At 39.1% G+C, this 25,883-nt stretch overlaps 4 protein-coding genes across 5 annotated transcripts; 3 read left to right on the plus strand and 1 right to left on the minus strand.

The window, feature by feature from the left end:
• Positions 1 to 428: 428 nt before the first annotated feature.
• ears2 (glutamyl-tRNA synthetase 2, mitochondrial) lies at positions 429 to 7,202 on the minus strand. Of its 2 annotated transcripts, none has more exons than XM_077719913.1 (10): positions 7,097 to 7,202; positions 3,794 to 3,949; positions 3,541 to 3,730; positions 3,319 to 3,469; positions 2,240 to 2,561; positions 2,029 to 2,137; positions 1,681 to 1,834; positions 1,424 to 1,554; positions 793 to 928; positions 429 to 710 (listed from the first exon to the last, which is right to left on the minus strand). In XM_077719913.1, exons 1-10 carry the CDS (start codon positions 7,098 to 7,100, stop codon positions 621 to 623), a joined length of 1,443 nt encoding a protein of 480 aa, XP_077576039.1. In that variant the 5' UTR covers positions 7,101 to 7,202; the 3' UTR covers positions 429 to 620. The 2 variants fall into 2 exon arrangements, with proteins under 2 accessions (XP_077576039.1, XP_077576038.1); XM_077719912.1 differs by lacking the exon at positions 7,097 to 7,202 and adding an exon at positions 4,432 to 4,785.
• LOC144198739 (uncharacterized) lies at positions 6,001 to 12,199 on the plus strand. The gene is made up of 13 exons (XM_077719915.1): positions 6,001 to 6,064; positions 8,389 to 8,469; positions 8,992 to 9,010; positions 9,113 to 9,143; positions 9,276 to 9,392; positions 10,121 to 10,317; positions 10,382 to 10,485; positions 10,597 to 10,709; positions 10,845 to 11,063; positions 11,144 to 11,218; positions 11,563 to 11,798; positions 11,866 to 11,947; positions 12,017 to 12,199. The coding sequence occupies exons 2-13, from the start codon at positions 8,418 to 8,420 to the stop codon at positions 12,182 to 12,184; spliced, it is 1,413 nt and encodes a 470-aa protein (XP_077576041.1). The 5' UTR covers positions 6,001 to 6,064; positions 8,389 to 8,417; the 3' UTR covers positions 12,185 to 12,199.
• Positions 12,200 to 12,236: 37 nt separating this feature from the next.
• Positions 12,237 to 14,048, plus strand: LOC144198223 (uncharacterized). The gene is made up of 9 exons (XM_077719132.1): positions 12,237 to 12,269; positions 12,656 to 12,858; positions 12,930 to 13,039; positions 13,122 to 13,234; positions 13,308 to 13,484; positions 13,564 to 13,595; positions 13,664 to 13,761; positions 13,841 to 13,863; positions 13,950 to 14,048. The coding sequence occupies exons 1-9, from the start codon at positions 12,237 to 12,239 to the stop codon at positions 14,046 to 14,048; spliced, it is 888 nt and encodes a 295-aa protein (XP_077575258.1).
• Positions 14,049 to 14,458: 410 nt separating this feature from the next.
• LOC144198224 (uncharacterized) lies at positions 14,459 to 25,494 on the plus strand. The gene is made up of 42 exons (XM_077719134.1): positions 14,459 to 14,465; positions 14,513 to 14,744; positions 14,828 to 14,928; positions 15,118 to 15,236; positions 15,321 to 15,500; positions 15,547 to 15,620; positions 15,701 to 15,798; positions 16,152 to 16,174; positions 16,261 to 16,282; positions 16,351 to 16,378; positions 16,456 to 16,540; positions 16,621 to 16,767; positions 16,837 to 17,048; positions 17,143 to 17,246; positions 17,307 to 17,425; positions 17,496 to 17,651; positions 17,757 to 17,965; positions 18,040 to 18,125; positions 18,198 to 18,328; positions 18,394 to 18,516; positions 18,605 to 18,795; positions 18,860 to 18,948; positions 19,014 to 19,141; positions 19,211 to 19,338; positions 19,476 to 19,593; positions 19,676 to 19,894; positions 19,987 to 20,157; positions 20,244 to 20,393; positions 20,468 to 20,532; positions 20,604 to 20,733; positions 20,805 to 20,890; positions 20,967 to 21,096; positions 21,193 to 21,383; positions 21,473 to 21,563; positions 21,637 to 21,766; positions 21,840 to 22,030; positions 22,096 to 22,257; positions 22,721 to 22,857; positions 22,930 to 23,069; positions 23,162 to 23,256; positions 23,330 to 23,585; positions 24,286 to 25,494. The coding sequence occupies exons 1-42, from the start codon at positions 14,459 to 14,461 to the stop codon at positions 24,354 to 24,356; spliced, it is 5,325 nt and encodes a 1,774-aa protein (XP_077575260.1). The 3' UTR covers positions 24,357 to 25,494.
• The last annotated feature ends 389 nt before the right edge of the window (positions 25,495 to 25,883 follow it).

Below are 25,883 nucleotides of genomic sequence, written 5' to 3' on the forward strand. Positions count from 1 at the left end.
GGCAATCTGTCATAATGGATACATCACATCACCCCCTTGAGTGGATTACTTACCTCACACAGTCTTTCACTTACCTTCAGTCAGCCAGTAGGAGGCAGATCACCACCCAACGTCTTTTCATATAACCTCACCCTAAAGTTTTTACACAGAAGGGATGGTGTGTCGTGCTACCGCAAGTTTAGAGTCCTGTTGGATGTGGGAAAAAACTGTCCTTAAGCCTATTTGTTCTTACTTTGTAGGACCTACAGTGTTGTGGGAATACATTTTTTAAAAATACAATGAGGATTTTTAATTTAAATACAATAGACAAGTTGCCCACAGTTGCGAATGCAATTATGTTTTTTTTTTACTTATATCAGAAGTTCATTTTGTATGATCCTCTTAATATAATCACTCATTTCAGATTTTTCAGGAAATACAAAAGACAATTTGTTGACTACACAATATTTACTACACGATATTACTCAAATTGGTAGAATTGCATAATCTGTTCAATCTTACTAGATAGCCAGCATCATGAACAAAAACAATTATGATTTTAAGAGTGTGACGATTTTGCCTGTTTAACAGTCAGCAACAGTAATAAATGCCTCTTTCAGAACAAAGGAATTTGTGGTCATCTAGTTGGTCTCATGCAGAAGTTTCTTGAGTCGATGCACAGTCTCGGCAGGCCCCAAGGCCACCATCATCTCTGCAACGCTGGGTCCTTGCTACAAAGTGAATAAACCAAGGAAGAGTGAAAGAAACGAAACAGTACCAAAGACTCCATGGCATCAAACTGCTGTCTTTTACCTGCAATCCACTGAGAGTCAACCGGATCAGTTTCATCACATCTGGATATTTGGTACTTTTGATTTTCTTGGCTAGCATCTTCAAATCTTGACTGATTTGACCCACGGCTCCCGCCTCGCCGCGTTCTTCTGCTAATCTGCAGAGTTTTGACGGGATATTTGCATACCTGTCAATTCCTACCCTTATTAATGACAATGAATGCAAATTTTCCTTATTATGTGATAAAAAAAACCTACATAGTGCACTTAAAAGTTTACAAATTTTCTCCAGAGTGGACAGTGCGCCCAATCATTTGGTGCGCCTTGTGTATGCATTAAATTCAAGATCCTGTAGATGTCGCTGTATGACGCTAACAGCTTCACTGTCTGGGTACATTGCTTGCAGACACGCTATATTTTTATAGTGAAAAGGGTGGAAGTGACTAAGCATGACAATATTAGCAGTTGACGATATTTTTTTTGTTTGCTACCAGTGACCGAGATGATCCAGATTAGAGCCAAAATGGGTAAAATTAATTCAGTTTGACCAAAAAAAACGTACTTGGAAAAAAATCTGGTACAAAGGTTGTTATCCGGCATAAAACAGTTGAAATGATAAAAAAATGTTTTAAAAAAAAGGAAAAAAATCGTACTTGATGGTTAGCGTGGCGACTTGCTTGGCCTCAGTGGACAGCACTGCCACCTGTTGACTGGAGAAGGAAGGACGGACCCATAGGTAGGAATAAGCGGGACTCACGAGTTCCCGGAGATAGGATATGTGACCCTTTAGACAGGAAGAGAATAGTTTCAATAGGACTGCCGACTTTTTCTTTTTGCAGTTAGTATGATTACTGGTAACTTCCTGGTAGCTGATGCAAGCAAGATTGCATGAGAAGGACAAACGGTTTACCTTCCGTAAGTGTAGAACCCGCCTGATGTAATCCTCTTGGAGGACATCTTCATCTTGGATCTCGCCAGAGAAGGCCTGACGGATTTGTCCCTGTAAATCCTTTACAAGGGAAGCGCATTGTTGCTCATCTTGGATTCGATGCTGCAGGTGAATTCTGGTTTAGAGTTAAAATAGGTGTGATCGTTTTGACATTGCTCACTCATTGGATACTAAGATATGTAAGGTAAATCTGCTGAGTCATTCAAAATCAACTCATCATGGTATATGATGAGGAAGGACAAAAGCAGGTGAAACAAATAGTATAAAAAATAACGCTACAAAATAAAATGGAAAGCAGTAGAAACTCACTTGTTGAATTCTGGAAGTTTTTCAAGGTCGAGCAAAGCAGAGTGCGTTGTGATCTTCGAGGGGTTAAACTCAGAAATCAGCTCATTTAAAGTCCTCCCCACTCGATTGGCTACCGGGAAAAGTAAAAAATATATATATTTTGTATTTTTTTTAACCATACGATATTTAAAACAAAAGTCAGAGCACCCATTACAAATAATTTACCACTCACTGCCGAATCCCGAACCGCAGTTGGTAGTGATGTCCAGCAGAGCCTCTGGAAGGACGCCATCTTCCTGGAACCTTTGGATGAAAATGTGTCCCTGCCTCTTGGATAGCTTGCTTCCGTCTTTATTGGTCAGCAGCGGTAAGTGTCCGAAGACGGGAGGCCGCCATTCCAGGGCGCGGTACATCAGGAGATGCTTGGAGGTGGAGATCAGCCACTCGGAGCCACGGAGGACGTGACTGATCTTCATGTAGTGGTCGTCTACTATGTTGGCAAGGTGGTAAGTGGGGAAACCGTCTGCTTTTATAACCACTGGGTCACCTTCCACCTGGTGAGAAGGACATGCTAATGAGGAACTGTTGTAAAGACAGTGATAATGAATAATTTCCAAAGATCAATTCATATTGATAAAAAAAAAAAAACTTCATTAAAATGGTCATAGGTTTTCAGCAATTCATCAGTAATGGTAACATTGCTTTGGATTTATTTGTTAAGACCTACCGTATGTATACATGTTCATCAGTGTATATATTCGTGTATGTGTCTATGTGTCTATGTGTATATGTGTCTATGTGTATACGTGTCTATGTGTATATGTGTCTATGTGTATATGTGTCTGTGTATATGTGTATATGTGTCTATGTGTATATGTGTATATGTGTCTGTGTATATATTTGTGTGTATGTATATATGTATATGTGTATATATGCGTGTATGTATGAGTATATGAGTATATGTGTATATATGCGTGTATGTATGTGTATATGTGTCTATGTGTATATATGTGTGTATGTATATGTGTATATATGCATGTATGTATATGTGTATATATGCATGTATGTATATGTGTATATATGCGTGTATGTATGTGTATATGTGTCTATGTGTATATATGTGTGTATGTATATGTGTATATGTGTATATATGCATGTATGTATATGTGTATATATGCGTGTATGTATATGAGTATATGTGTATATATGCGTGTATGTGTATGTGTCTGTGTGTCAATGTGTCTATGTGTATAAGTGTATATTTTGCGTGTATGTATGTATATGTGTATACATGTATATGTATGTCACTACCTGAGCCACCTCATGCCGATTCCATCCAAAGATAAGATCCTCAAAGGGTTCTGCTCCCTCTTGAAGACGGAACCTGATCACATTAGGAACTCCCTGCGCCATCTTCTCCTGAACCTGCTCCTCCCGAAGATGTCGACACCGATTGTCGTACCTGTGAACAGAGAAAGACAAATACCAACCACCATTTTTCTCGCCTGCATGAGTCAGAATGTCTTTGCAAACCTTGGAGTCTGTCCTGTTCTCTGAGCTTCTTTTTTCAGCAGCTCCAGCCTTTGTGGGGTGCAGAAACAGTGATACGCATGGCCGCTTTCCACAAGCCTCGAGGCCGTCTGGTTGTAAAGGTCCAATCTTTTTGACTGAGAGTACGGCCCGAATGGTCCGGATCGGCCTGGACTCTCATTCGGGGGTATACCTGAGGGACAACATCAACTTTAGAAGATTTTTCCCAGGTGAGAAAGTGACCATTTTCTCCTACCTGCCCATTCCAGCATGTCCTCAATGGCTTCAGCAGCCCCTGGCACTAGCCTGCTTTGATCTGTGTCTTCCAAGCGCAGAATGAAGGAGCCGCCATGTTTTTTGGCAAAGATGTAGTTGTATAGGGCAGTACGGAGGCCCCCAAGGTGCAAGAAACCTGTGAAAACTTGGGTTTAATCATTGGTTGCCATTGACGGTAATAGACATCTAATGCATTCCAATAGGAGAGGCTGGCATTAGATTAAACTACTTTAAAATGTATCCACAACATTGTGGTTATTGTTGACAAAACAAGTGAAGCTTATTATTGAACACTTCTGTCTTTGTGATGCAACAATTAAACAACAATAATAGACAAATATTGGCAAATAACTGTTAACTATTAGGTTTAAGTTATGGATTTTTTTTTGGAGAAACTATTTAGCTGCGCCTGCATTTTGTGCTTAGAGGACTGCTTTAAAACAAATGGTTACAAAGATGCTTTCAACAACAACAAAAGTTAAATCATATCACCATAAACGTCACCCAATAATAATAGAAAGTCATTTTAATAGCCCCTGCACTTTCATACAAGTATTAGTAGTACAATGCACAGTACTACTACTACTGATGTATTCTTAAGCGAGAGGGGGGAGGTACCTGTCGGGCTTGGGGCGAACCTGACTCGGACCTCACTTCCAGTTGTAGTGGCACATCGTCTGCTAAACGCCAAGACAATCTGGCGTTGAAACTGAGCTTTTGAGGCAAAAAGCGGGCAAAGAAACCCACTGAGAAGAAATGCACGATTCGGGTGACAGCTTCTGAGCCACGACCGTGACATAATTTGACCGCTTCACCAAACTTTGCAGATCATAACCTTTTTCAGATGAATTGTTCCGGCTGCAGAGACTATTAAAAATGCACGGAACGCGACGTTTTCTTGAAGTAAATTATTGCAGATAGAAAATTTGACAGCTGATTGCACCCATTGAATATAACATGTTGGAAACGAGATTTCCGATGCAAGACGTGAGCCAACGGATACGAGCGTTGTTATTTTTCGGCCATATTGCCTCAGTGGGTTTGGCTAAATATTACTTAAAAGGGGCGTGCACTTTGAATTGCTCTGGATTGCAGTTTTGGAAAGGTATTATTTTTATGAAAGTTAGGGGTGCATTTAATAAAATAAATTCTAAAATTATATTTCTTTGGTGGACAAAAGTAGCCAACCCAATGCATCCACCAATGCAAAATGGCCACCAGTTAGTTTTGCTGCCTACTTCACCTTTTAACATCTACTCTCATATGTGATATGTTGGGATAGGGAGTCCCGATTGGCTGATTATCTTCTTTGGTATACATGTTGGATTGTTTATGTTATATTACTGCCACCTAACGGACAAACTATGTTTTCATCCAATGATTTCATAATGGAACACATTCCCCTAATTTATTGATTTTTTGGGGGTGGTCTTAAACTATGAGGATAAAAAAATGGGTCTATTACTATGTTGAGATATTAAGAACTACATGTCCAAACCAGAATACTTGTACTTGTACTTCTTTTTAACTTCCTTTTTCCTTAATACAATTTACATAACTACTTTCAATAAGTCATCATTGAATGAATGTACTTCCTTCTTTAAACAAATGTAATTTCACATATCTTTTCCTGTACCATTCATAAGAAAATGGTTTCAAAATGAATGAAAAGCAATTATCAAAATACAATACACAAAGCTGTCACACACAAGAATGAATCAATCCTGTTCATATTACCTTGTTTCATTCACCTCATTACAATCTTACCAAAGTTACATTTGTTTGAAGTCTCATATGCAAACCAGTTTGACCACATTTGTTGGCCTACACGCATGTTTACGTGACGGACAATGGAACACCTTTGAAACGGCATACTGTACTTTACAAACTCCTTCCTGTTTTTCTTTATGAAGTTTCAAAACATATCTAGGCTGTAATAAACATGTCATTGGCAGCCAAAAATTCAGAAAAAAATGACAAATTGCCCGATATATTTTCCACGGATATCAGTACACCACTTTCCCCAACACGTGTGCAGGTATTACCCATAATAAATTCCCTCACCCACAGGGAAGAATTACAGGTGAGTGGCTGAAAGCAACCATCCCCAACAAATCTAAGCCCCTCCCACTAACTCCACCCCTTTTTGTATTTTGGAAGCAACACCTTGGGTGTGATTATCCCTCAAACTCACTGGTACACCTGTTTCTCAGGTGTCAATACCATTTCGCTAAAGGATTAACGTGATTAGGTAAGGCAATAATTTATTTTAAATTTCTATTTTGACATTATTGATATTATCATTATCCATATTTTGCTTTTACTTTTTGGTGTGGATGAGAAAGTATGACTAATATTTTATGTATTGTTGGCAACAGCGTGGCAGTTACGGAATACTCTGTCAGAAATTACAAAACATTATTATGTATATGATAAAAAATGATTTTTTGGTGTTTTTTTGAGTCACTGGAATTGACAGCAATAGACGTCCAAAGCATTTTGACACGGAGGGTCGGCAGAAAATGATCAATGCCTTTTATTTACAAGTTGTATGATCATCAATGGCACTGATACATCCTTTAGTACTTACAATTTTAGTTTTAAAAGTATTTTTTTTTAAATATTTGGGTAAAAAAACATGGCAAATTATTTAAACTATTTAAAAATATTAAATATATACTCTTATATCTAAATAATTATGAGGATATAGGAATTAAAACTAAATTTAAAAAAATAATTTAGTTTAAAATTTGTGAACTTGTGAAATAATATTAAGTAATTTTACAAGTTTCCAATTTTAAACAAAATTGCATTTTAAATAACTATTAATTCCTAACTAACTTTTGGTTAACGCTAACAAAACTCTATATTTGGTTGAAAAATTATAGTTGAATAAATTCCAAGTCCATAAATAATAATTACTTTTTAAATCACCCTCTATAGTTTTACGCCATCTATTTGATCAAATAAATTATGTGTTTCCTACAAATTGATTTAAAGGAATTTCAGCAAGCCGCAAATGTTTATCTAACGTCAACAAATGTTACAATTGACGCTTTAGGCTCTCTTCAATGCAAAAGTGGAATAGCTAATTAGTGTATGACAAGGTGTTTTGTCACCTGAGATTGTTCCTATCTAAACAATTTGAAAATAAGCCAACTAATAATAGTTACAAGATATATTTTTTCTCCCTCCTAAAAGCAAAAGCTCATCTTTCCAAAAGTGTATATAACAAGTAAACAAAACTATTCCTTCCTCTATTTTCCACTTTAGTTAAACTCACCCATGCCAAAATTACTTCCAGGTTAATCATCCATGATTTAAACTGACTTGTTTCCTTCTTCCTTTTTTAGACCGCTTTTAAGTCACATGATTTAACTTTAGCTACTTTATACTTTATTTTGTTGAATACAATGACTTTTTGAATCATGATTTCTTCCAACAAAAACAACAAATTATGATCTTAGGCAAACCTTTTTTTTTTTAAATCCTCATACTATTATAACGATTAAAAAATGAATTGCTAACTGACTAAAATCAATTAAAAACAAGAGTTTGCTTTCTACTTTTAAAATGATTTTTAAACTAGGATATGTTGACAATGCGATTAATCATGATTAATCTCATTGTGGTTAATTCATTCTTTAGAAACAATCATTTGAAATGAGAACACGTTTCGCCCCAAGTACGGTATTGTTTTTTTTTTTTTTTTTTCCACTAAATTAAGCATTATGTTCTGGCCTTTGTGTTTCTATGTTAAAGCGTGTTGAATTTCAGCATTCTTCTCGCGGGGCAGACAATGCGCCAAAGAAATTGTGATGTAATGACGATGAAGGTCATGGGTGTTCCTGAAAAGTAATCTGATGGCCGCTCCCTGATTTTTATCTGCTGATCACATTGCAGCTAACGACTGTCTGTGATTATCAAATTAGAAAATGCCATTTTTGGAAAAATAGTCTTGTAAAGGTTTTTTTTTAGTCACTTTCTATTCATTTTAGGGCATTTCAAGCTGACTTGGTTATTTAAATCATGGCTGTCATTGACGTACAATACATTTTTTGACCGCTTAAAATGGATTGGAAATTGTTGGAGTGATTGTGTTAAAATAATTAACTCACTTGGGCACTGGTGTCAAAGTGGCGGCCCACGGGCCAAATTTGGCATAACAAGATGGAACTCAACATTAAGACATGATAAAATAATTGATTATTTTTAAGTTAGGTCACTTACTTGTTGATTTAGAATAGCTTCAGGTCAATTCCAGTTGATTTTGGATCACATCCTTCACATTTTGAGAGATTTCCTCGGTCAATTCTGGGTCATTTTTGGCTCCTTTTTAGCCCACTGGAAGTAAAAGAGGATGTTTTGTCAAATTTAGGTCAAAAAGTACACTTTTGGATAAGACTATGCAATTTTTGGATGAATCGGATCCCAAAAAATGTAAAACAACTTTAAAAACATATAAGGCTTTTATTGGTGTAAATCCCCATGTTTTTTCCCCAAAAAGCTAAACATTGTGATGTTTATCTGTCTTGAATTTTTCCTTTGACACAATTTCTCGGTTTTTCTACCTAGCGACTCCACCTCATGAGACCTGCATCATCATGCCACCAGGTTCCATTTTCTTGCTGCTTTACCTCCTGTCTGCTTGTTTTGGTAAGCAACCTACTGCCTTAAAAAATAGACTTTTACTAATAAAAATGGGGAAAATATATATAAATCTATTCTTTACCAGAATTGTATATTTTGGGGCATTTCCAGGTCACGTTCAGTTGATTATATGACAATTCCGGTCACTTTTTGTTGATTTAGTGTGGGTTCCTATTCAATTTGGTGCAACTCTGGGTCACTTTCTATAATTTTAAAGACCAATTCCTAATTTTTGGGCAATTAAGGAATATTTGCTATTGATATTAAGGTAATTCTTTGACTCAGCCTATTAATTTCAGGCGATTTTTGGTCATATAAGGGTTCAATTTAGATGATTTTGGATCAGTTACTATTGATTTTTAGGGAAATTCCAATTGATTAACGGGAATTCCTTTGTTTTTTTTAATATGAAGTCAAACTAGTTTGGTGAGAATTTAGGATAAAAAAATGTCGTGGTTGTTCTTGGGAACGGGAAAATGACACAAAAATTTACTCAAATGTACACTATTATTTTTGTCCACTCAACAGGATCATCAAGTCAACAAATGTAAGTTCCCCAAACTAAAAAGTCAGTTATTTTTTCTTGACCTTTTGTAATCCTCTTATCATGACCATGATATTTTTCCATTATTTCGCATGACCGACACAGAAAAGACGCAAGCTGCAACTCAACCGGCCGAGTGAGTAAAAAAAACAAAAGTGACTCATCAGAAAGAATTTGTTTGATAACCCTTTCACGGAATTTACAGTTAGGATAAAAAATGTGGCACGTTAAAATGATTTTCTATTTATATATATTTTTTCCTCTGAAGGAACAAGTGTCATGCTTCCTCCAATGTGCCGGTCTGCCCGCTTCAGATACGGGAAAAGAGCACATGCGAAACCTGAAATCAATGCTGGAAGCCGCAGTGGACTTGTACAGCTTTATGGTAGGTTTAGCCCCACGACGGAATAATTTACGGAATGTCGTGTTGCCGATTTCCATCTGATAAATTCCTATCTATTCTTTGTGTACCACTCAAAACTGACAAGGAGAATTTTTTAGAAGCAACAAACACATTTTTTTCTTATACAATGGACGTTAGACTCGATTACATTTGAAAGAAAACTGACTAAGATAATTATTATTATAAAAAACATATTTACCTAAGTATTAATAATTATAATAATAGCTATTTTGATGTTCTATATTTTTTTAATTATAGCCAAAGCATAACAGAAATCTGAATGTTTTTTTTACTTTTTTAAACTGAAATCAATAATTCTGATTAAAATGAAATATGTAATACAGTTAAATAATAAATGAATAAAACAATAAGATAAATAGGAATACTTTTCTTTTTAAGGAAAAATACCTTAAAAACAATAGTAACTTTTGTAATGCAACATTTTTGAAAAATATAAATGAAAATATATAAATGACTGTATATAACATATATATGACAATAGATAACAGTTCAACACATGCATATATTCATCACTTGTTGTTTTGTTTAGAAAAAAATCAATCTAATCACAGTAAAATATATTTGCCTAACATATCTTTCCAGATAATATTTCACATTCATAAAACATTATCAAAGTACCCACCACATATAATTCCTTCAACTCCATATTTTTCAACTAACCTTCATTAATATTCATTCCATTGTGACAGCGATCCAGTGCAAGTGGCGCCCAAATCATCCTAGAGGGCGCCCTATTCATGAACCCCCAAGCAGATCCTTTCCAGAATGAAGCCTTGGTAGAAATGTGGATGGAAATCAAAATGAGACCACTTTTAAAGTCCATCAACAGACACGTTCTGGCCTGCCTCAGCACTAAAAACCTTAGTTGTGCCACCTACCAAACCATGTAGGTCCACCATCCTCGGATTAAGTCGGCGCCATCTTCTAAACACTTTCCTCACTTCCGACAGGGTGAAGGAGTTCAGCCATTATTTCTCCGAGATGATTCCTGCCAGGCAGAAATGGATCTACTCATTCTTCATGTATCCCTTCCTATCAAGAAAGGGAATAAATGGTAAGTATGCAGAAATAGAGCTTTAATGGGCGTGGCTTAGTTTGCCAAAACTAATTTTACCCATTTGTCCCACTACTGAACATATGAATTTTGATTATATAACATATGCAGGTTGCGTACATCGAAACGAAAGCAGTGAAGAATGGTTGATGAAGAATTTTGGTGCCTTCAGTGTCATGGCTCGAATATACGACTTCCCGGCGCTCAACATGGTTTTCAGTGGCGTAAGTCCGACTCTGCCTCAGCTATTAAAACCTAATTGACATGTTTGAATCCTTTCTTTAACGTCTAAGACACAGCCCAAAAAGTTAAGGACTCCACCAATAGGTTCTGTCTGTCTGGTGTTTTTCTCAAACCAGTTGGAAGTTCTTCACTTGCTCTCACCAGAGCAGAAAGCAGAACTACTTTTGAGACCAGAAGTGGAGGGTTTGACCAACGACTCCATCTCCCTGGTCTTCCACAGTTTGATGATGGACACCTATCCTTCTGGATCCAACCACAACTGGACCGAGCCTGGAATAGACAAACCGCCATACAACCCGAATTTACCTGCCTATCCCCACATCAGCTTAAGAGAGGTACCAATCCACTGTCTGGGAACTCTACACAAGGATGAAATATTTTTTCTGAATACCCTTGTTCTCTAATCCACTTCCAGGCAATCCAAGGATTGACAATGGTTGCCAAACCCATTGGCAGTTTGATTCATAACTTTGTCAGTCTTACCAAACAGGTACAAACATTCCTGCCATTATTTTTCTGAAGATTTACCCTTCAAAGTATCACATTTGTACTCCCTATTAAAACCATGAATATGGAGGTGAAGTTGTGAATCGGGGGAGGCTTATACGAGAGAAATTGTAAAATTCAAAGATTTTAAGGCAATTTTAAGGGTATGGCTTATACGTAGAGGCGGCTAATATGCGAGAAAATACTGTACATTTATAGTTGAAAAGAGTTCAGAAGTAAAAAAATATGGGTAAACACTATCAAATCCAATCTGGCCTTATGAAGGGTTTACTTGACTTCAGTCTGTCCAAAAATACATTGACAAATATCCCAAATATCTTTTTCTAGAATGACGTTTCGGCTATAAGCAGCAACATGCTGATACAGATGGCGCTCAACTGGACTCTGGCGGAAATAGCAAGTCACTACACAAACACGGCACCCCTCGCCGCCCTAGATTCTCCAAATTCAGATGAGATGAACGCCTGGTACAAACGTGTGGTCTTGCCCGTTCTGCGGAGGTTCTCCCACGATGAGGAATACCTTATGAGTGACACCCTCATGCTAGTATTCTACCACATCTTGTACGTCCCTATAACATCTCTCTACTATAATGACGTCCATTCAATTAATTGAGTGAATTTCTTGCAGCCAATTGGATCACAACATGGACCATGGAAATTACGAAATCCAGGATATTTGCAGCGTCACTCTTGATGGAAACCCATGCGGGGTATTTTGACTTCTTCCTATTTAAAATCCATCTGATTTCTATTTGCAAACCTTTTGTTTTGTCTTTTAGTTGACTGACATGGTGGAAAATGTAGCACAAATCATGCATTGCGCCGCCAAAAACCAGCTAACCATGTCAGAGGAGAACATCATGAAACTGATTTTGGAGATGACGGAACGTCTCAACTTGCTGATACGAGAATTTGCAACTGCTGTGAGTCCATCAATCAACAAATAATTATTAATTTTATAGGATTTACAGGACATTTGAGTATTGCCAAACCTTAGAGATGATTGAATTTTGGAATCAAAAGGTCACAGAGGTCAGAGATTGAATTTTGTAACCACTTTACGTGACGAAAAAAGCCCATTTTACTGAAATTTGCATGGTGAAAGGACAAAGAATAATGACATTGCTTTGAATTTGTCTGCTTAGGGTCTTAGAATTTTCCTCTCTGTCTTTGTATAGGTTTTACAGTCTATTAAAGCCATCATACTTAAATATGTAGAAGGAAGTCCAGTTATTATGTCATTAATCTAAATATATTTTTTAAGTAAAAATATTTGCATATAAACTATAAAAGGGGGAGTGGCAAAAAGTGTTGGCTTGCTCCATTAAATCAATGTTCAAGTATGTTAAAGGTACCACACTCTGTTTCCCCAATGGATCCATATGACTTTAACATAAGCACTTGTTTCTTGCTTCCAGAACTTCACAGAGGTAGCATCTGATTTCCACCAGATTTTAAGCGAGGCCGATTCCCCAAGCCCGACTCCGGAAAACCTGCAAGACCCAAAATTTGTCACCATGTGGTTCTACATCAAACTATCACCCCTTCTTCCCTACATCCCCATTGACTTACTCACCTGTTTGAGCTCTAATAGCTTCTCCTGTCCTGCCTACCAAACCCTGTAAGTTCACCACAGACTGCATGAATCTGTGCCCAATGTTTCCACTAAAAATATCAATTATTGCCTTGTAGTGTTGCACTCCTCAGCAAACACTTGGGCTACTGGGATTTCCATTCAATGCACCACCAAAACATCTATACGCACTTTATCTCCCCTTTTCTATGGCATCAAAACATGTCTGGTAAGTAAGGAACTTAACTCACCTTACATTTTGACGACAGTCTGAAAAAAAGACAGGTTAGATATTGATATGTCCATTTCAGAGACATGTTTCTCAGCGAATAACAGCAAAGAATGGTTGGAGAAGAATTTTGGTTCCTTCTCGCAGGTGGCAAACATCACTGACTTCTACGAACTCAACCCATATTTCTCAGGAGTGAGTCAAACACATTACAACACACCTGAATGAAGGCTTCTGTGTTCTGAAAATGTTTTTTTTGTCTCCACAGTTGGAAGTTCTGGACCTGTTGTCGCCGAAACAGACAGCCCAATTGATGGTGTTACCTCTACCGACTCCACCTGAGAAAGAGGAGATTGTCAGGGAGGTCTTTGACTTCTTGCTGGAAGACCCAAGAGAGAGGAAGCTTACAGAAGTTCTGTACGAGGCGTTTCAGCTGGCAACACGGGTAATTGCTTCCCGAATTTGAGAATTTTGGTAATATTTGAGAACCAGAAAGTGAGTCAAAACGTTTTGAATCTTTGTAGCTCAACGTTAGCTGTGCAGTCTACAAACCCATGTAAGTACTTCTTCAAAATGACTCCAGAAAATCTTCTTTTGTCATAATTTGGTCCTGCTTCTTTTTAGCCTTGAAGAACTCCAAGATGTTATTTTGTCCGTCCCTCCCGACATGGAATCCACCGTTCGGCAGATGATTGAATATTTATTACAATTGACGCCAGAAGGTAGAGAAGCTGAGACAAAATATTGCATTGACCGCATATTTGGGGCTTAAACATGTCCATCTCTCTGTTTCTTTCCCAGAATGTGTGCTGGAAAACATCAAGGTGAGCTTTTCGAGACCTGCATGTACTTTACAATGACTTTATATTCAATTTCTGTACATCTTTTAACTCGGTTTGTTCTTCCACAGTGCTTGAACATCCAGGTTAATGGTATGGTGTCTTTTGGATATCTAAGTTTTGACATGGAAAATACAATACATCTGCAGTCTTTAAGACATATTCTCTAAAATTTTACAGCTGATGATGTCTGCAAGGAAATCGACAGGTATAAATTGAATACTGACCGTTGTCTCCTGCTATACTAACGTGCTAACGTGCTAATCCCGCAGCTCCGACCTTCATTTGGCGCTGATCACATCTTCAGATGTCCCCTGCAACTTCAGCCTTGAGGAATATGCATGTGCACAGGTGACATTTTAGTTTTATTACATTTTATTGACAGGGTCAGGCTGTTTTTTAATAATTTGATATTGTTGTCTCCCCCAAATTCCAGCTGGAGAATCTCACGGCCAATCAGCTGGCGTCTCTACTATCTTGTAATCTGCCCGGTGATAGCAAACGTTCCATCGTGCTGTGGAAGGTCCTACTGAGTAAACTTTCAGACATCTTGGATCCAGCTTTGGACATCTTGGCCAGCATGGTTAGTGACGGCAGTCAGAATGGTTAAAAAAATGAACCAATTGGAAATAAGTCTGTTGGTCTTTTGTGCAGCCTAAGAATGTGATCATAGTATCAGCGCCTGAAATTCTGGACGTGATTGCGGACCTCCGTTTGGCACTGCTGAGCGACGAAGATCTGAATAATAGCAGCGTAATTTCGAAGTGGTTTTCGGAGCGCCTCAAGCACTTTCTGCCATGGGCGTCGCCCAATTTCCTGCGCTGTCTTAGTAACAGGAATCTCACCTGCCAATCGTACCAGCAAATGTACGTAAGCAATGGAAAACGTTGAAAATCCCCTATAATGTTATTGGAATTTAACTAAAAATCTGAAACTGCTTCCGCTTCAGCTTGGACGTCTTCAAGCAACATTTCGACGAACTCCCAGCAGATCAGCGAGTCGTGATCTTACGTGAATTCATCTTGAATTTCCTGTCTCGTCCATTCTCAGGTCAGCTTGTTTCAAATGTTGCATCCTTGAATGATCATGGTTCAGTGTTTTATAACAAAACATTGCCGAGGCTAAAATGGCAGAATTCAAGATGGTTCTGGGTGAAGGCAAAATCCACCTGTTTTCATTAATTGGTCAAATAAATCCAGGTGAATCCAGAAATAAACATGTCTGCTTGACTGTGTACAGGGCCAGGGTGCCTTTTGGGATTCAACAACAGCGCCGATTGGCTGATGGCCAACGTGGGTGTGTTTTCCGAGTTTTTAACCCTGGAGGATATTTTCCAGCTCAATCCAGATTTCACTCCTGTAAGACGCCGTCTTTAAAATCAAACAGAAGTGACTTTTACTGACTGTTTTGCTAACATCACTATGGTGGCGGCCTCTTTTTAGCTGGAAGCCTTGTCTGTTCTATCCGAGCAACAACAAGTGGACCTCCTCTTCAGTCCACATCCAGGTCTCCCAGAGACCAACGTCATTATCGACGAGCTGTTTGATCACCTGACAGGGTCACCTGAGGAAGTTTTAAGAATCCCACAATTCCTCCACATCCTCAGTGTAAACCTTCGACCGGTAAGGAATAATCAGTCGCCAGTTTGTATGACTTAAGCAATTCTAGAAAATCATTGTTTTCCATTCTTCCCTTTTCCAGCCATACAGTAGAAACCTTTCTTGTTCCTCATACCAAGCGCTGTGAGTTTCCACCAATACTTTTCCCACTGATATCATCCGGTCAGATTTTCATACCTCATTTTAACTTTGTCACCTTACAGTTTTGCGAGACTTGATTTGGCTGTGGTCAGCGTTCCACTCCACGTGGCGTCGTCCATCACTACCAGCAAATTGGAGTTGGCCCAGTTCCTCCCACCTGGTGAGACTGTCGCAAATTAGCATAGCATTAACCTCCTATGACCTGGCGTCCACATAAGTGGACATCATGTCTTTGGTTGTCAGAGACTACAATGTTAAATTTTGGACTACAAGTGCCTGGTGTCCACATTCTTCTCAGAAACTGTAAAAAGATTATAAAAAAATCGTAAAAAGAATTATCTGTTTTTACCCTCATCAGGTCCCAATTAGCCTAAATATCAAAGAGACAATAAAAATACATGCCTTGCAAGAGTCTAGGTCTTAGGAGGTTAAAAAATGGAGAATACAGAGTACTGCAATGGCTATGGCATTTTTTTTTTATGTATTTGAATTTTATTCCATGTATTCTTCCAGGCTGCAACATCTACAGCGGAAAGGTGATGAACCATAACAGTTTTTTCACTTCTCAACTATGATTTAAAGCAATATAGTATAACAATACTCTTTGTTTTTCTATCCTCAGTGCACTGTTACCCCAATCAATGGTAAGCCTTTCTTAAAAATGTGTAACATAATACTTCAATGTCAATCTCTTGTTTTATGCTGTTTACAGAAACTGAGATATGCGTTGGAGTAAACACGTAAGTTTACACCATACACACACTGCCTTAAATTTCTACTAGAATCAACAGATGCCATTTTCCCTTTATACAAATAGCACCGAACTCCAGTACTTACTGGGCAATGGGACACAAGCAGGGCGTTTTTGTGACTTTGCCTTGGAACAAATTGCGTGTTCTTCGGTAAGTCTCCTGGTAGAATGGCATTTTAACATGGCCTCCCTTTGGCGGTCATTGACAAGTTCTGTCCTTTGTTGGCAAAGCTGACGGCGCTGACAGCTGAGGATCTGGCCGCCATCTTTCTATGCGAGCGCTCTGCTGACGAAAGTAGGACTTTACCTGTCTGGAAGCTCCTCCTCACCAAATCCTCGTACTTGCTGAATCAGTCTCTGGACATGGTCGCCAACATGGTAGTCAAACTTGCTTAATGTCGACTGGTGACGGACAAGAGAGGTCAATGCATGAGTTTTATTTTGCAGTCATTTAACCCCTGGAATCCTGCGGCCTCTGTGATTTTGGATGCTATCCGTGAAATCCAACTGGACTTCTTACCCGAAAACTATGTCAACGATCCAGACTTGGTTGGACTATGGTTTAACCACAGGCTTCGTCCATTCCTCCATGCTGTCTCACCTGACTTTCTGTCATGTCTGATTACTAAAGATTTAAATTGCACCAGCTTCCAACAAATGTAAGATATGGGAAAGGATGATTTGAGTTATGGGCATCATCATGGAAAAGATAAAATGTATATCTGAAGGCATAACTGTAATTGTAATTGACAGTGTGGGATCTCTGAGTCACGTCCAGCCGAACATGAGCCTCCCCGTTCAGACATCAGTTTTTACACGCTTCATCAAGATCTTCTTGACACGAGAGGACACAGATGGTGAGTTCTGTGGATTCCTGATCTGTCTTTTTGTTTTGAGACTCTGTTTTTGCTATCCAGATCCCGGCTGTACGGTACACAGCGTCAACACCAGCGAATGGTTGCAGTTGAATTTGGGCGCCTTCTCCCATCTGGCGCAATTCCAAGAACTACAGATGCTCCACTCCAACTTCTCTGCGGTACTTTTTCCAACTTATTTTGCTTGGTTTTTCCAATTTCAAAACCTAATTTGAACCTCCATGTGTGCAGTTTGAGGCCTTGCCGTTACTGACTGTGAGACAGCTGGCTGACCTATCCTCAACTCCGGGTCTTCTCAATAACTCCGGCCAGGTTGCCATGGTTATGCAGCATGTCGCCGACCAATCTCTACCTGCTTTTTTCGATGACTTCTCCCCAACTGCCTTGGTGAGTCGTAAGAAGCAATTCAGAACACTCCAACTCTGACTGGAAAGCCACTTTGTACAATCAGTCAATTTTTCTTGAATTGTTTTCATCTCACACATCTTCCAGGGCCACGAATATCCCACCCCAGTCAGGTCCGCCATGTTAGACGTTGTGTTCAATCGCGCTGGGCTCTCTGAACCATCCGTAAATGATTCCGTGGTCTCAACATGGCTCCAAGATCGATTGCCCCCTCTTCTGATTAGACTATCTCCACGGCATGTTTCGCCATTTTTTCAAATACTAGCAGGAAAAAACTGCAGTGTCGAGCGACAAGGGTACAAGAAATCAATTAAAACTTGTATGTGTCTTGAATTCTTGGTCACTGTGTTCTTTATGCTGCCTTTGTCAGAGTTATGGCCCTCAACTTTACCATCTCAACTCTAAGTGAAATTACACAAGATGAAGTACACAACCACATCATTCAGGCCCTCGAAGGTAACGCTACTATTTCAACTAAAATGTCCCATTTTAAAAGAAAATAGTAGAATATCCTTCTTTCATCACTAGGATCAGATCGCCTTCGTTGCTACAGCAACAACCAAAGTTACCTCCGCTTCCTGGAGACTTCATTCATGGACTTCCGGCTACCAAACCTGACAACCTTTGTGTCCCTTATTCCATCGGACAGGCTAGAAGAGGTATGTGTTAACTCGTCAAATTTATGTTAAATAACCCATCATGGCTCTAATCGATTTCATTTCAGTTGGTGAATACAATGAGTTTATCAGAGCTTGGCAGATACCTCCGCCAACTTGACAATGTTGATAGCGACCCGCTTTGCTCCATCTTCAGCAACTACCTTGACACACCCATGTTCTTGGAGAAGGTTTGTACTATACACAGTTACTGACCTTACGTAGTAGTAACTACATAGAAACTCAAAGAAGTGAGCTAAAATGAATTTACCACTGCAGGAGTCACTCCCAGCAAACGTTAGAAGGGCGACACTACCTTGTGTCTGGCCGATTGCCCTCAGCAGCTCCAGCAGGTCTGAGGTGGAAGCTTGGTTTGACCGACGTCTTGTCAACTACTTGGATTTCCTCACGAGAGATCTCGTCAAAAACGTCACGACCTATAACACCTCTTGCCTGGCCTTCCAAAATTTGTAGGTGTCTACACTCCACTGAGTTATTTATGTCCAGATGGGAAGTACTTTGCTTTTGTTTCAGTGTCTCGGTTCTTGGCACCTTTAACTTCTCCGCCATGGACTTTGTGAGGCGAGATGTGTACGATACTATCAACACTTACCTCAATTCAGGTTGGTTCTTAAAGTTCTCTCAAATCTGGATGGGAAGAGTTTCAAGTAAACACATTTTGTAACAGAGTCGCAGCCAAGGTGTTACGATCCAAGTGACCCAGAGCTCAACTCGACTGCGTGGTTCGTGGAATACATCGGACCCTTTGTTGAATTCATCACTCTACGAGATCTTCTCACATTCGGGTCCACAGAGGTACTTCAAGGACTATTTGATGACTCTGCCGACATACACATGTTTGTTGAAACAGTTCTTTGTCTGAAGGTTCTCCAGGTTTTCACGGTGGACCATCAGAATATTGCCCTTTTCAACCAAACGGAACTACCAGTCAACGTCAGCAGATTCTACACAGAGTTGTTGTACATGCAGGACAGTAACTTCAACCCCTTGTTGTGAGTACCCATTGTCCATTTAGTTGCCATTGTTATTTGGGTCAATCGTATTTGCTTCTTTCGCTTGTGAGTTTTTACCCTCCAACATTTTGCTACCACCTCCATCCATGGCATTGACATCCATCATAACTTTGCAGCCTTCCTCTACTGTTTCGCTGCTCCGTGCCAGCAATGGCATTCATGCAGTTGTCCCCTAAAGAAAGCATGATAATTCTCCACAACCTTACCAATCTGTGCACTGACCTGGATCCACAGGTTAGCTCCAGCCTCTTAACACTATTGTTCAACGGTACATATCAACCCTAGCAACCTTTGTAATCATCTTCCATGCCAATAGGTGAGTGTGGCATTGGCGGGCAACTTGGGAGACGAGATTGACGCCGCAGCCATCGAGGCCCTCGGCAAAGAAAGCAGAGGTATCTCTGTGGGAATGCTGAAGAAGATCAACCCCATGGATCTATATGAGGCCCTCGACACCCTGAGAATTGTGGGGACCTGGCGTAGAGGCCAGACAAAGGCCATTATTGAGGCTCTCTTGTCTGCTGGTGTCATACAGGTACAGTTTTTTCTGAAGCCAGAGGAGGCGAAAATACAAACACTACGTTTTTTTCCTACAATGATTGCTGTCTCCTCAACCTTCGCCACCAGATCAACAATGCAACATCTCTGTTGAGTCTGGGTACCCTCAGTACAGGCGTGCCTTCGAATACTATGAGCAACATCGAAGGATCCGATCTTATAACAGTCTCCCAGGACCCTGTGTTCCTGACGCACTTCATGAACGCCCCACAGGTCGTCCGACAGGTGTTTGTGCGGCAGGTAGGACGCGATTGTAGTCTGTGGGCATTTTGAAGCCGTTTTGTTCCAATGGTAGCAGGTGGACTAGGATTTTTGTTCCTATCTAGATCATCTCAGTCAACAGCGATAGCAATGTCATTTTGGAGAACGTTCCAGACGATTTGGGGACGGAGATACCTGGTCCGCTGCTTTTGGGCTTTCGTCCAGATGAGGGTGTTCTGACTCGGATTAACAAGAAGAAATGGAAACGGGAGCAGGTAGGCAGTCCAGACAAACCCTTTGGAAATAGCCAATATTATTTCGATGTCATTGACCCCAATGTTTTCTGTAGGCCAGCTTGTTCTTTGAAGTTATTGCGGCAGAATCGGCGACAACGTTGCTGGGAAGTGCGGACAAGTGAGACTCAAATTTTAAAGCTTTACGCTGATATTGAATTTGATCATACTAAAATGGCGGTTCGTCCGTAGTTTGTCTTCGTCTGTGCTAATAGGCTTTAGGTGCACTTCGGTGAGGAACTTGAAGCGGTCGCAGGTCAGGAAGCTGATCCGTGCGTGCCGGAGGAGTGGCGAGAACAGGGTCAAGCTGGTTGAAACTCAGGTGACTATTTAACCTGTGACATTGCCTTCTTGGGCTATTTAAAGAAAAGTAACTTGACTACTGTTTGACAGCTAACCTGCATGTACAACATAATAAATAACGGGTCAGATATTAGCAGCTTTGGGCTTTACCCACCAGATATGCTGCTCTACTACAAGTAAGTTCTTCATCATCAAGGTAAAGTGGTTTATTTGCAGTGACTGAAATTTATTCGGTTTGGTTTTCTTCTGTAGTTACTCGTTGGTGCCACCAGGTGACTGCAGGTCTTACTTCCAAGAGCTTTCAGAAGCCGACTTTTCTGTCTTTTCTCCGGTGCTCGCCAACATACCGAGCGTTCTTTTTGAACATGCCAAGGACTGCCTGGTAAGTCGGACTTGGGGTAATACCCAAAGATCTTTTGTGTTTAGTAATGGAACATATTTTAACATTGAAATGTTGTACCTACCTGCTTTTCCCAAGGGAATTACCAGCACAAGCTTGACTGAGGACCATATATCTGTGTTGGGGAACATGTGTTGTACTCTGAATGGTACTTACATTACTGATTCGGACGAATCCATCCTGGGGAAACTTCAGAACTGTCGGGAACTCAGTCCATCCCAAGTTGCTGGTGTAGAAGCCCTCCTGCAAAGTGGCGAAACAGCATTTGGGTTAGACAAAAAAATTCTAGACTATTCATACTATATTTACAGTGTCACCCTCTTTGTTTTCTGACATATTTTTTAATGTTTCCAACCAGCCCACCATCAAACTGGAACATAACAACCTTAGACGAACTTGGAATGTTACCTCTTTTTATGACATCTAGCTTCTATGACAACGTTGACCGAGTACGTAGTGGTTTTTTTTCACATTGGAAAATTTTTGAGAATAAATTAATCTGTTTGACTCTTTGTTTTGAAGGCAACAAAGCGAAGCTTTTTGAAGGACTTTTTGAAAGTTCTCAGGGAAAACGGTGTGGATAAACAGAAGCGGAAGCGCATGAGGAAAGAAATCAGGAAATCCATTCGAAACATCGTTAAGCGATCACTTGGTTCGTTCCTTTTTTAAAGAGTATTCGTTGTAAGTTGTGTCCCAACTGTTGACTCCAACATTTTACCACATAGACAACGAGTGTACAGTTGGGTACATCACAGCCGTAACCATCAGTGACGAGACCTTCCCCTTCGACTATGACGACGTCGATCAATTCGACTGCTGCCTCAATGCCAGCATCGTCCGCGACAACTTGGGCGCCATCACAGAAAAAGTAGACCAAGATGACTTCCTCGGGATTGTTCTGAAGAAACTGCGAGAGGTACGCAACTCTTGAAGTGAGGAAGTGGCAATAGTGACATGTGTTACACTCTGATTGGATTGAAGGCATACGCAAGCCACTCGGAAATCCCGGAAGATCAGGTGGAACTTCTCGGACCGGCGTCTCGTCAAGCCACGACCCAAGACATCAACTTGTGGAGCATTACTTTGGTGGACACGTTGTCTTCACTAATGGATTCGTCCAATGGGCCCTGGAACTCCAGCTTGGTATGTAAACGCAACCAATAGTAGACAGGTTTCAAACTAAAGGCTCAAGGGTCAGATCCAGGCTTTGATAAGTAATACAAATCAATCATTTTCGCAATTTAGATGCTCCAAAAAATATTTAGACATGGTTTAGGTCAGGGGTCGGGAACCTTTTTGACAGAAAGAGCCATAAACAATTCATATTTACTAATGTTATTTTTTGAGAGCTATTCTCAGATTTGAATGGTAAAAATACATGAATGTGTGATTTTTTTTTTGTGTGTGATTTCACCACTTGGAAAGAGCCACATGTGGCTCCCCAGCCATAGGTTCCCTATCCCTGGTTTAGGTGAACAAAGTTTCAAAAAACAAATTATCGATGATCGAGATTGTTGTCAATTCTTTTAAAGAAATGGGTTATTTTTCGATTTGTTGAGTTGGTGCTTTGCTAGCTTTTGTAGAGGACCTTTGACCTTTTGTGCAGGCCAAGCAGATCATCAACAAATTTCTAAATCACGACGGAAACATGCTGGGCACCACAGAACTCAACGCCATTGGAGGAGAAAACATGTGTTCCCTAAATGTGGATGTCCTTGAAAACATCACAGCACAAAGTCTCAGGTATTGCTATTGTGAAAAAGTGAGGCACTTTCTCAGCACACTTCATCTCACGTCATGGTTTTCCACTTGTAGGGATGCCGACCCCTTGAATGTGTCCATCTGCACTCTGGAGAAAAAGCAAGCTCTCTTCAACATAGCTTTAGAAGCTTTCGGGAGAAATTCCCGCTCAACCGTCTCTGCAGACGAGTACCAGCTCATGGAGCGTTATCTTGGTAGGTCAACAAATGTACATTTCAGTTCCTAAACCACTAAAAATGAAGACTATCAGCCGGCAAAGTCCTCTCAAAATGATATTTCTTCACAGGTGGTGCTTCTCTAAGTTATGTTAGAACTCTGGTGGACTCTTCCGTCAACATGAACATGGAAACCTTCACGTCGCTGAATCCAGACGTCGTTAAGGTCAGTGTGCATTTCAATGAAGGCTCATGTTGACTCTTCTTGTTCACTGACATCTTTTACACATTTCTTCCAGAATTTGACTGTAGTCGAGGTTAGCGGGCTTCTGGGCTCTCACTTACCAGATTTGAAATTGTACGAAAACCAAGAACTGGTGCGAGAATGGATCGGACTGCAGAGGCAGTCGGATCTTGACACACTGGGAATCGGCCTAAGTGGAGGTAGAGTTGACCCAACCAACGCGCCTGTAGGCCCAACCAACGCACCCTCGGGACCGACAAACTCCCCCGGTGGCTCTAACTCAACAACAACTAAACCTCCGCACAGTAATGGTGAGTATATATTTTGAATATTTTTTTTCTTACACAACTTAAAAAAATACATTAAGCAATAGCATCTTATCATCAGACAAATCACCACATGAACTACAAAATATATATTTTTTAATGACATTGAATAAACAACACACTTACTGTAATTTTTTTCCACCCTGTATTTGTTCAGAATCTGTTGATACTATGACGATTGCAATCCGACGCCCATATTTTCAAAACAGTAAAAATGATACAAAACATGACGACAACAGTAGATGACAAATCAAATTATTAGGGATTTAAATTGGATTGGATAACTTTATTCATTCCGTATTCTGGAAATTTCGTTGTTGCAGTAGCAAGAGGGTGAGGATGCAGAAATAGGAAAGGCATTTTAGACATAAATAGATAGATAATAAGTTAATAAATAAATATATAAATAAATATATAAATAAGTGTGTTGCTGAAATATATATATACACATACACACATACACATATATAAGCACATATATACATATACATACAGATGCATATATAAGCACATATATACACATACATATATATACATACATATATAAGCACATATTCACATATACATACATGCATATACATACACATGTACATGCATCCATACTTATTTGGTACCTCTATAAAAAAATGCTCTGGTTACAAATATGATGCTACTGGATTTAACTAACCTGGCTTTCCCGTTTTAGGTCCTCGTGTGAAACCAGAGGTGGGCGTACTTTTCCTCTTCACCCTTCGCCTCCTTCTCATGTCATTTTGACTGACATGAATGGGTTTTCATACTGGAAAATATACACAGAAATACTTCAGAAATCAAAACAATCCCGTTTCTCAACTGAACTCAGCAGTTGTGCTGCAAGATAGTGGCAAATTGCACATACTAGTTTTAACTGCAAATAATGTATCTTTACTAATGCATATACTTAATTATGACTTACTTTTAATTCTGGTTTATTCGCAGCACATTTTGATGCATTCCGGAATCTCTTTCTGTAGATTTGGGTGCTTTTATAGGTCACTTTCTGTTAAAACTAAACTGTATAAAGCTTTTGTGCACCTTGATATGTATAATTATGTGAATTAGTTTTTTAAATGAAGGGCAAGATACAAATTTTAAATTTGCAGAATTTAATTATAGGATTTTATAGAACTAAAGTTAACAAATAATTAAAATGTTTTCAAATAATATAATTGCCATATTCTCTTACTAATTATCAGATAAACAAATGACATTAAAGGTCATATTTTGACCCCGTGACGTAACAACGTTACAACCTCGAATATATCAATGTGAACATTTGTTACAAATGTATCATATATGTTTGACATTACTAACTCAAAGCATTACATATATCGCATACTAGTAGAAGAACGCACTTAATCGCGATACATTAGACTTAATATTAAAGTTTTCCAAAACATTTGTTATTAAATACGTCATAGTTAGCTAGTTCTTCTGGTTAGTAGTACCACCTAGCTAAACAACTACCTTGTGAATAACGGTAGCCTTAGCTCGATTTTTCGACATTTACAGCTATTATTTAAAGTAGTGTGTACACAAATAAAGCAGGAAATAAAAATAACACTTACCTTTTATCTGTAAACTGAGTTTTTCACTCTTTTTTTCGTTCATTTCGTCCAATTCTGGATGGACACACTTGGGTGATCACCACCAGATGGCAGAAGGTCTAATTAACTAAAACAGAAACAGGTTTGGAATTAGAGAACAATATCTTTTTTTTTACAATATTGTGTAAAATGCATACATTTTGAAACTCTATAATCTTCACTGTATGCTTCATGTGCTGTAGAAATGTGCAATAATGACCTGTACTCATAGATATATATATTTTTTGCTGTAGTTATCAAAATGTTCAAATAAAAGCAGGCTTCATTTATTACTGTCTGAGTTATTCCATTTTATATTCCTCTATGTACTGTTTTCAATACTTTTGGGATTAAGTAGCTCCAAATCTAAATCATAACACAGCAAAAGCAAAGAAAAAAACTTTTAATCTGAATAAAAAACAAAAATAATCAATATTTTAGACCAACAACTGCAGCATTTCAATACCTGAATACTTAAATAACTGTTTAGTGATTTTAAGTGTAAAAATACTTAGTGAATCATCTTTGGAAAACCCCCAAAATAAAAAATAAACAACCTTCAAGTATTATTGAGTACAAATCCAAACCACCTAGTGGTAGTCTTCCATACTTTAATACTCATCCCTATTTTACTTCTTAAGACTATTATGGAACAAAAAAAATATTTCAGTCCTCACAT

Source organism: Stigmatopora nigra, chromosome 6, assembly GCF_051989575.1.
Source record: "Stigmatopora nigra isolate UIUO_SnigA chromosome 6, RoL_Snig_1.1, whole genome shotgun sequence".
Lineage (NCBI taxonomy): Eukaryota > Metazoa > Chordata > Actinopteri > Syngnathiformes > Syngnathidae > Stigmatopora > Stigmatopora nigra.

Excerpts from the sequence above, each read along its gene's own strand:
- ears2 (XM_077719912.1), bottom strand. The coding sequence starts at position 4,612 with ATGTCACGGTCGTGGCTCAGAAGCTGTCACCCGAATCGTGCATTTCTT. Across the intron at positions 3,950-4,431 it reads GTTCGCCCCAAGCCCGACAG|GTTTCTTGCACCTTGGGGGC; the intron begins GTACCTCCCCCC and ends AAGTTTTCACAG. Across the intron at positions 711-792 it reads TGACTCTCAGTGGATTGCAG|CAAGGACCCAGCGTTGCAGA; the intron begins GTAAAAGACAGC and ends TTCACTTTGTAG.
- LOC144198739 (XM_077719915.1), top strand. The coding sequence starts at position 8,418 with ATGCCACCAGGTTCCATTTTCTTGCTGCTTTACCTCCTGTCTGCTTGT. Across the intron at positions 9,393-10,120 it reads TGGACTTGTACAGCTTTATG|CGATCCAGTGCAAGTGGCGC; the intron begins GTAGGTTTAGCC and ends CCATTGTGACAG. Across the intron at positions 10,318-10,381 it reads TGTGCCACCTACCAAACCAT|GGTGAAGGAGTTCAGCCATT; the intron begins GTAGGTCCACCA and ends CACTTCCGACAG.
- LOC144198223 (XM_077719132.1), top strand. The coding sequence starts at position 12,237 with ATGATTGAATTTTGGAATCAAAAGGTCACAGAG. Across the intron at positions 13,040-13,121 it reads ATGGCATCAAAACATGTCTG|AGACATGTTTCTCAGCGAAT; the intron begins GTAAGTAAGGAA and ends TGTCCATTTCAG. Across the intron at positions 13,864-13,949 it reads GTGTGCTGGAAAACATCAAG|TGCTTGAACATCCAGGTTAA; the intron begins GTGAGCTTTTCG and ends GTTCTTCCACAG.
- LOC144198224 (XM_077719134.1), top strand. Across the intron at positions 14,929-15,117 it reads CCTGTCTCGTCCATTCTCAG|GGCCAGGGTGCCTTTTGGGA; the intron begins GTCAGCTTGTTT and ends GACTGTGTACAG. Across the intron at positions 20,891-20,966 it reads GATATGCTGCTCTACTACAA|TTACTCGTTGGTGCCACCAG; the intron begins GTAAGTTCTTCA and ends TTTCTTCTGTAG.